The following is a 9,619-nucleotide window of genomic DNA, read 5'->3' on the forward strand; positions in this document are numbered from 1 at the left end:
AGGGGAGGAATGGAGGGTCAACATGTGAGCCAGTTTCGTTGTAGGCTTGATGGTTTTTGCAACTGCACTTGGGGACACATTTTCCGACTGACGGACCTCATTTCTTAAAGTAATGATGACATCGTTTCTCTGCTCTTAGCTGATTGGTTCTTGCCATAATAGGAATCCTACCAGTTGTCCAATAGGCTGTCGGCTGTGTATCAACCTCACTTCTGCACAACACAACTGATGGTCGCAACTCCATTAATAAGGCAAGAAACTCCACTAGTGAACCCTGACAAGGCCCACCTGTGAAGTTGAACCATTTCAGGGACCACCTCCTGAAGCTCATTGAGAGAACACCAAGGGTTTGCAGCGCTGTCAAAAAAGCAAAGGGGGAAAAGAAAGAAACTTGGATATGAGACATGTTTTCAGTTATTTGTACTTGTTAAGTACCAAATTCCATATGCGTTCAATCATAGTTTTGATGCCTTCAGTAAGAATCTTTCTTTGCTAGTCGATTATATGCAATAATGCTTTAGCAGAAAATCCTGTACATTTATAATTAGTCATTGCCATGTTTTCTTTTTTATTTCATTCTTCTCCTATATTGTTGCATAGAGAGACAGTGAACAACATGAGCTTCACCTCTTCACCTTCCTTGCAGGATGAAACACCAGCAGGGGGCGGGACAGTGCATGCATAGTTGGAACCCATCATCAGCTTGTGTTTCTCTAGGGAACATTTAAACTGGTGCACATTTGTGAAAGCAGGTGGTGAAAGGTTTGGAGCAAATCATTTTTCTGAGATTCCCTCGTTAACGAGGAGACGAGCCTTCAGACACGTTCAGATCATCATCTGAGAAACTGGAGACGCAGCCGGTAGGGAGATGGACGTTGTTGGTGGGAAGCTGCTGTCAGCTGTTAAGTCCTCCATCAACCCGGGGCCTGTTGCACGAAAGTAGAATAAAGATATCCAGGATAAGTGAAAAAGTGCAGCTTGACTTAGGTGGAGCTATGTCCAGCCAGGTGTAGATAACCTGGATGAACAGGTGGAGCTATGTCCAGCCAGTGTAGATAGCCAGGATGAACAGGTGGAGCTATGTCCGCCAGGTGTAGATAGCCAGATGAACAGGTGGAGCTATGTCCAGCCAGTGTAGATAGCCAGGATAACATGGTAGCTATGTCCACCAGGTTGGAGATAACCAGATGACAGGTGGAGCTATGTCCCACCAGTGGAGATAACCTGGATGAACAGTGGAGCTACGTCCAGCCAGGTAGTAACCAGGATGAACAGTGGAGCTATGTCCAGCCGTGGAGATAACCAGGATGAACAGGTGGAGCTATGTCCAGCCAGGTGGAGATAACCAGATGAACAGTGAGTATGTCCACCAGGTAATAACCAGGATACAGGAGCTATTCCAGCCGGTGGAGATAACCAGGATAATTGCACGTTCACGACTTTCTCAATAGACCACGTTATCGATCCCAGATTTCCTGATGCAGAGATGGAGAAGACGCATGCGCCACATGTTTCACCCAATGAGCAGCAGCTTCTAATGGAAAGTAACGAGGAGGGGAAGAATATAATATGCAGAAAGGGAAATACGGCTGTTACCAAACGGAGAGAAAAAGACCAACATGCTGTAGCGGACCGACTGAATGTGTAAGGATGTAAAAATATCTACTTAGCCGACTAGTCACTCCACTTTTTTTTTTGTAGTTGTAGGCTACACTGTGTTTTAATAGCTTTAAATATGCTAGTTTCATGTTTCTATTTTTATGTGATAAATGTGCTTGTTTGACTGTAAAATGTCTGAGTAGCCTACCATGTAAAGCACTATATAAATAAAATGTGTTATTTAGCCTAATTTGCCTTAAAAGTGAGCAGAGGGAATAATGTTCCTTTGGAAATGGACCATAAAAGGACTATAGGCTTAATTTCAAACCCTTATTTACAACGCCAGAACATGTTATGTACAAATTTCTTTAAGCTTTGTCTAATTCTAAATATCTTTGTACAACTAATGTTCATACAAAACAATCAGAAATGGACATCTAAAGAGAAGTACTGTAAGTGACTTCAATACACGCTGTGAGCATATGAGTAAAACAATCATGTTTTTTTTAGTCTTCTGACAAGTGACAGCAGCAGAATAACAAAGATAAATAATAAAAAGCATTGTGGTGTTCCCGTGTGATGAATGTAAACTACACTACATATGTGCTGTATATAGCTTAATGCACTAAATTGATATATCTTTTTATTGGTAATGGGAATACACCTATACAAAGTCTAACATATAATGTAAAAGACAAGGTTAATTTGTGTAAATATATCACAGCTTGGTTTATGTAATTGTGCAGTACACGTGTGTAAGAATAGCTTATAATTGGTTTAACAGTAATTAGTCAAAAGATAGCTTTTTGTTCATTTGTTAAATAATACTTTTACCTGATTTAAACATTCTTATCTTCAAGTTAAATGCCTAATTCTGTTGTAGGACTTTGATCTGTGTGTCCTGTAGAAAGCACTTAACCGTATCTGTGTTGGTAAAATACCTGTTTAATCAATGCTTTTCATTTCTTTTGTGTTTAAAGGTTTTTCACCTGTTCCCCTGTACCAACGTGTTCACCTATTTACACTGGTACCCGTTTAACTGGTCAAAATAAAATATACTCTGAGTGAAATCCGAAGTCTGGTCCTTCATGTGTGGACACCTCACAGTTCAAAGAACGCTTGACAGCCGGGGTGTGAACTCCATAACTTGACATATATATTTTGTAGAGCCATCTGGTGAGTAGACGTTGCATTCGTCACCTTTGAGCTCCCTGGCTGTGTTCTCAGGTGTTTCCAATCATCAGACGTTTGGAGTCATGATGTCACCAAAGGAGCCATTTTGTGCCGATACGCGTGGGTTGCTACCCAGTTCTATTAGTAATGGAAGATGTTGATATGAAATAGCCATTGCAATAAAGGCTTTTTAATTTGTTTCACAAGAGTGCCTTGGACCTTTTCTCTTTTAGATGTAATTTGAAGTTTTTGTAAATCTGAGTCGAGCTGTATCAAGAGAACTGATGAGAACTGATTTGTGTTGTTACAAACTTAAGTATTCAAGTTGTCCTTACTTCAATCAGGCCCGTCTAGTTATTCTTTATCTAAGTAAAGACCGACCTATAGTATACGTTTTCTTTTAAATTCTTTACTGTCTTGTACACCCTGTATGTATAAGGTTCATTTCTCAAAACTAATAACTCTAATTAATGTTTGTCAGGTTGAGACCGGATGAGGATGCTTCCTGTTTCCATTTGGCAGTGAGGCTGTCTTCATGTGTCTGTGATCAGGCGTAAACGTCTAAGTTTGTTCCTCAGACGTTAAACTGGATCGTCCGTGTGTTCACAGCAGGTCATCAGGGTGAGTAGACATGAACACATGCATTCTGTGACAGGGTTAGGGTGATTCATTCACAGGCATTTCAACATTATCTGATCAGTAAATATGATTATTCTGGACTCAATGAATTTAGCACGGCAATGTTTCCATTACTGGATTTACTGAATTGTCAACTTCTCCATTCCAAGATGCACAAATTGATTTGAGAGCCTAAAAAGTGTCGAGAGCCAGATAAGAACAGCTCCACAGCCATGGCAGAGATTCTTGTTTTGGACCATTACCTAAGAGCTTAAGCCTAATGAGGTCAAAAAGATCAGTCACCAGAACTAACAATGCCCAGTGTACATGTACCTTAGAAGCCTCGCTCTCATTCCTGGTCCATGAATCTTAGTTTAAGGCAACGTCCAGAGTTTGAGGTGATCCAGTACCCGTTACTGGTGGACATGGAGACTCTTATGAGTACCCAAGAACCGTGGTAAAGCTAACAACTCCTAAGGGCTCTTTTAATGTTGCGGTGGGAGTAAACAAAGACCCTGCCAATCCAGTCCCAATCGGTCTCAGTCCGATTGAGAAGCTCAGTCAGGAACCCAACCAGCCACAAAACTATGAAATTGACATATCCTGGGTTAATTGTGCCAAACCTTTTTCGATTTCTCACCAGTGTAAACCAAAGCCAAAGACTCCAGTGGCATGAAATCAGCTCTAGGAGACCCAGAGCCACAGCCTGGGACCAGGCTCTGGAAAGATACCTGCACTTAAAGGTCAGTATGCAACAGACCCAGTTTCTGCTTTTTGCCGCATGAATAGGTAACATTTAAATAAAAATGTGCCCTTGCAATATCAGAATTCTTCCTATCGGTCACTGGGACAGACAGGTGCATTAAAAAGCCTTACACTGGTCCTAGAGCCTTAGGGAAGGCTAAAAACCAAAAATGACAAAATTCTTCCCAAATGTCCTCCCCCACTAGGAATACCAAGGAAGTGGTTGGATGTATGTACGGGCTCCTTTCCAGGGTGAGTCCATGTGCACATCTCCTCTCAGAACCAGGGACAATATTTGCAATGGGAAGACTTTTGCCACTTGAGCCAGCTTGTAAGCCAACGTTCTGTAAAAATCTGGGTTTAGGGGCTTTTAAAATGGACCTAGTGACTTGGAGTTAAAAGATGGTATTCCGTAGAATTTGTGACCCAATTCTGTTGGTCCCGTGTCCATGCGTTCTACTAAAATCCAAGATGAATGTCACTCAATGTAATTTAGAAAAAAGTAATGTCCAAAATTTCTCTGGGACAGTTTGTGGTCCCGATCAAATAAATAAAAACCCATCATGAATATACATCAGCCTATCTAGACAATGTGAGTCAGAGATTTATGTCATGATAGCAGCAATATAACATCAAAATGTCACTGTTTGCATGTGTCAGTCCCATTGTTTTTAACGTGATACCGCTGCAATGACTGAGGGAATTTCTTCAAATTTGGCATAATCGTCAACTTGGACTCAAGGATGAGCTGAGTAGATTGTTCATCCAAGAGGTCAAATGTCAAGAATCCCTGTGCTAACTATGAAAACCTTTTACAAAAACAATCAAGCAGTGTACTGATTAGACCGAGACATGAGAACCTATGGGAACATGGATGTCGTTCCTTCTCTTGATATTTCTTTGGTCAGACGGCTGTTTTCAGAAACATTCAGACAGGTTCGGTTGAGTTTAGTTGAGTTTTATTTCTTAAAGAAGACAGAAGCTTTGTCGGCAGTAAAGTTGTCCCCGACCCAAACTATCACACAACGACAATCTTTGACTCATTGATTATGTTTACATGCACAATAATATTCCACAAACTTGATGTAAACACTGATCTTTTACAGCCATCATCCAGGTAACCTTCTTTCATGTCGGTGGTCATATCTACGGCAGGGTATCGCCCGAATTCCCAAACTGATTCGATGTAAAGGCATCAATGTTTAAATTAAGAATTGACCCCATATCAGATACCCGCATGTGTTTCATAATATGTTCTTTTGCAATAAGTGCAAAACCTAGAATATTATGTGCATGTAAATGTAGTCACTGTGGTTTAAACTAGAGCAGAATATGAGCGTAGTGACAGAACTGCAGCCCGATGCACCGATGTCCTGATTCAGACGTAAGACGTGTGATTGGTCTCAGATTTTCTCCTCGATGACCTTTTTGACAACTGTGGTGGTGACGGTGGAGGAAGAGGAGGAGGAAGAGGACAAACCTGAAGAGGAGAAACCTGTCGATCTGCAAGAGAGAGAGAGAGACAGGAAGTTAGACGGATCTAGTGTTTGGTATCGTGGATGATTGAATCTCTGATCTCTTCTCACCCGCCGCCGCCGCCGCCGCTCTCCCCGTCCAGCAGCCTCCTGTACTCAGCGATCTCCATCTCCAGTCTGGTCTTGATGTCCAGCAGCATCTGGTACTCCTGTCCCTGTCTCTCCAGGTCGGCCCGGAGCTGCACCAGCTGCTGCTCCATGCCGCTCACCTGCATCTGGTACCCGTTGAGCTGCATGGCGTAGCGGCTCTGGATTTCGGCCAGTTGGTTTTCAAGAGACGCTTTCTACATGGAGACAGACAGGTAAGACCTTAACTGTAAAGACGCTGTTATTTACCTTCATGTTGTCCTGGGGTCAAATGTGACAAAGTGACATACTACGGGAAAACAACCCACTGGAAGTAAGCGTCAAAAACCTTGGAAAAAAAATAATAAATTGGCTAAAATGTCGAAAAAAGTGACAAAACGTCAACAGGGACAAAGACATTTGGGGGAAAAAACTACAAAAATGTTGTAAAAAACATAGCAACAAAAAGGTTGAGATAGGGACAACAAAAGTGTTTTTTCATGTTGAGGGAAAGACAACACAAGGGTTAAACATCGCGAGTCAGTGCGTGCTAACAGAGGTAGCATTAGTTAGCGCCGGGCTCTCACCATGCTGAGCTGTGATTGGAGTTCGATCTCCAGAGCCTGAAGCTGACTCTTCACGTCCTTCACCTCCGAGACCGTGGATTTGATCGTCATCTCTGTGGTCGCCACCTCCTTATTGAGCTCTTCCGACTGGGAAGAGGAGCGAGAGGAAGTCATCGAAAGACAGAAAACAAAATCATCTTCTTTGACGTCCAGCCTCAGGACATGATACAACCTTGTTATCATTTAACACTGAAATTAACTGTGCATTCTCGGAGTCAACACAGAGTTAGACAACAATTACACAGCCAAGACAAAGACAAAGGCTTGATGAAATCCTTGGATCCAGATCTTGACTGGCAGCACACTTTTTGATTTTGGGTAAGCAACGGGAAAGATGTAGAAAACAGTTGTTGAGCATGTTTCTAAACCAGGAGACTCCAAATCGCTTGTCAGAAGAGATGCTGTCAGCTGAGCATGCTCCTCACCACTCAGTCAGGGGCGAGTCTACACCCTCAGAAAACAACAGGAACCAAAGCTCGTCACTGGGGTGCTACCCTCAAAGGTTCATCGGTGTACCTTGAATCAGAGGAGCATATTTGTCCCATGCTTGTTTGTGCCTTCTAAAGGGACAACGTTATATGATATTATATTTGAGGATCAAATGTACCTAAAGGTACAACAAAGAACCTCTGGGGGGGAAGAAAGTACAGTTTTGTCCAGTTTAAGTGCATAATTGCCCTTTCCAGATGCATTTTTGCTAAGTTTGTACCTTTTTTAGGGGACAAAACTGGACCTTTTTATTGTACCTCTGTTTCCGACCGTGTAGAATCAGAGCTTTAGGGGTGCCTTTTATATATAAATACTGCTAACTGTTCATTTTAACATTTTGGACCATCATGGTATAGGAGCTAGAAAGACATCACGTGAAAATGTACTTTAATGCTGAGCCATTAATACAAAGGTGATGTAGTATTACAAATCGCATCTATCTATCTATCTATCTATCTATCTATCTATCTATCTATCTATCTATCTATCTATCTATCTATCCTTTTGAAAGTTAGATATTTATGGGATTTGCATTTTCAGCTGAAACAGCAAACTCCAAGGTGGCTCAACAACTGATAAAACAATAATTTTTTAAGGGGTGCCTGGATCAAGTTGAGGTGTCCTGAAGTACCCCTAAAAGGGCTAAAATTGCCCCTGCAGAGTCTTAGCTTTCCCACCTTGGACTGGAACCAGGACTCCAGCTCTTTGTTGGTCTTGGCGGCGACCATCTCGTAGTGCTCCCTCATCTCCTCCATGATCTTGGTGAGGTCGGTTTGTGGGCCGGCGTCCACCTCCACGTTCACCTGGCCGGTCATCTGGGTGCGCATGGACAACAGGTCCTGCAGGAGGAGGGAGGACAACGGTGTTACAGGCAAAGACAGTTCAGGTCTTTCAGACTGGTGGAGAGACATTTATTTGACTACACTTGTCCATTTGTGGCTGAAGATTTTTCCTGAATTAAAAAATTAGCTTGAAGTATTCATTTGCACATTTGAGCGAAACTAAATTTGAACAATACTTGCTTTAATGCCAGTGATCATCTGGGAGAGTTTCATCTTGATACTATATGTTACGGTATAGTCTGGATGAACAGAACTATTATTTCCAGGATCTCAAAACTCTGTTCAATTCGCGAAACAACCTTTGAACAAGCGAGCTACACTGGCACGTTGTGGGACTGACTGATTTTAACCCTAACCCTAAATCTGACCCCTTTTTAAAAATGTCTATATCTGATATATGAGTACCTTTTTAACCAAATCTTTAAAAAAAAAGGATTGGATTCCTTCCAACGCTCTTTGCAAATACAACGGATCGCTTTTATTCTTCTGATCTTAACTATTAGTCAAAATAATTCATAATTTCTGCTTTTTTAACTCATATCAGGTATAATTCTATATAAATTAGGGTTATTGACCCTGAATTCCAAAAACCTGTAAAACTAGTGGTAGGGAAAACAAAAACAAAAAAGTCTAAAAAAGGGACAAAAACATTGAGCCGGGAGACAACACAAGGGTTAAAGAAATACACACAACCCACAGTTGTTGTTTTTTCCTATCCCAGAATGCATCTGGGTTGTAGCCAGACCTTAGAGCAGCTGTGGAGACGGGACTGGGAATGCGAGACTAGATCAGTTTATGATCTAAAAGCTGAAAGTGGGACGCCGGTACCTCTTCGTGGTTCTTCTTCATGGTCACCAGCTCGTCCTTCAGGCTCTCGATCTGCATGCTCAGGTCGGTCTTGGCCACGCCCAGCTCCCCCATCACCATCTTCAGCCCGGCGATGTCCGCCTCCACCGACTGGCGCATGTTCAGCTCGTTCTCAAACCTGGGGGGGGGTCATGATGGGGTCAGACCACAGCCGGACAGACAGAGATATCAGCGATCTGGTCCCATTAAATGAGTTTAAGGCCATGTTAAAATGCCATGTAATTCAAAAATGCAGCTGCCACATGTGACCTGCTCCTTTCCTCTTTGTGTGATTCTGACTCTGTTGTTTTTCTATTTCTGTTTATATTGTAACCGGTGTGCCGTCTGGACCGGGTCTCCCTCGGAAAAGAGATTTCGATCTCAAGGGACTTCCTGGTTAAATAAAAACAAGAGATATCCAGGATGTGATCCAGGAAGGAACCTGGGAACACGTCTCCGTGAATGTAGAAAACAGTTGTAGTCTGAATTAAATAAACGCTAACGTTCTCTTAGCAAAACAAGCAGGAAGCTGTAAAAAAAAGCTAAAATAATTTAATCACAAAGAAATTTTAATTAGCTCGACGGGTAAAACAAACGGCAGCACACAGAAACTGTTTGATTTCAAAGAAAAGGTTTTCCGATATTTAGTTTTTTAAAGGTTATATTAAAGTTGCCGGGTAACCGTAGACACCAGAGTCAGCATGACGTTTAGCCCGGGATTATTATTATTTCAATGTGCGTCCAAGGTTCCGTAACTAGAACTTTAACATTTTCATAGATTAAAAAAAAAAAATTCTTTGAAATTGTTTTTCAAATTTCATTGAGCTTATTTGACTCTGAAGGTTTCACATGTTGCATTAGATAATCCTTGACATGTCTGAATTTAGACAACTAGCCACAGAGGGAGCATGCTGCTGATAATAGTCTCTCTCTCTCTCTCGTCTCTCTCTCTGTCTCTCTCTCTCTCTCTTCTCTCTCTCTCTCTCTCTCTCTCTCTCTCTCTCTCCTCTCTCTCTCTCTCTACCTCCTCTCTCTCTCTCTCTCTCTTCGCTCTCTCTCTCCTCTCTCTCCTCTCTCTCCT

At 42.0% G+C, this 9,619-nt stretch overlaps 1 protein-coding gene across 2 annotated transcripts in view; it reads right to left on the reverse strand.

Moving 5' to 3' along the window:
- Positions 1-5,076: 5,076 nt before the first annotated feature.
- LOC116703159 (keratin, type I cytoskeletal 13) overlaps positions 5,077-9,619 on the reverse strand; it is a 36,609-nt gene continuing 32,066 nt past the window's right edge. The window contains exons 4-8 of one of the 2 annotated variants that reach the window (XM_032537798.1): positions 8,521-8,677; positions 7,528-7,689; positions 6,323-6,448; positions 5,721-5,953; positions 5,077-5,637 (exon numbers count right to left, since the gene is read on the reverse strand). In XM_032537798.1, the coding sequence (XP_032393689.1) occupies positions 5,538-5,637; positions 5,721-5,953; positions 6,323-6,448; positions 7,528-7,689; positions 8,521-8,677 (778 nt within the window). In that variant the 3' untranslated portion in view covers positions 5,077-5,537. Of the gene's footprint in view, positions 5,641-5,720; positions 5,954-6,322; positions 6,449-7,527; positions 7,690-8,520; positions 8,678-9,619 lie in introns of both variants that reach the window. The other variant, XM_032537797.1, reaches the window with a different exon arrangement.

Source organism: Etheostoma spectabile, chromosome 15 (assembly GCF_008692095.1).
Source record: "Etheostoma spectabile isolate EspeVRDwgs_2016 chromosome 15, UIUC_Espe_1.0, whole genome shotgun sequence".
NCBI lineage: Eukaryota > Metazoa > Chordata > Actinopteri > Perciformes > Percidae > Etheostoma > Etheostoma spectabile.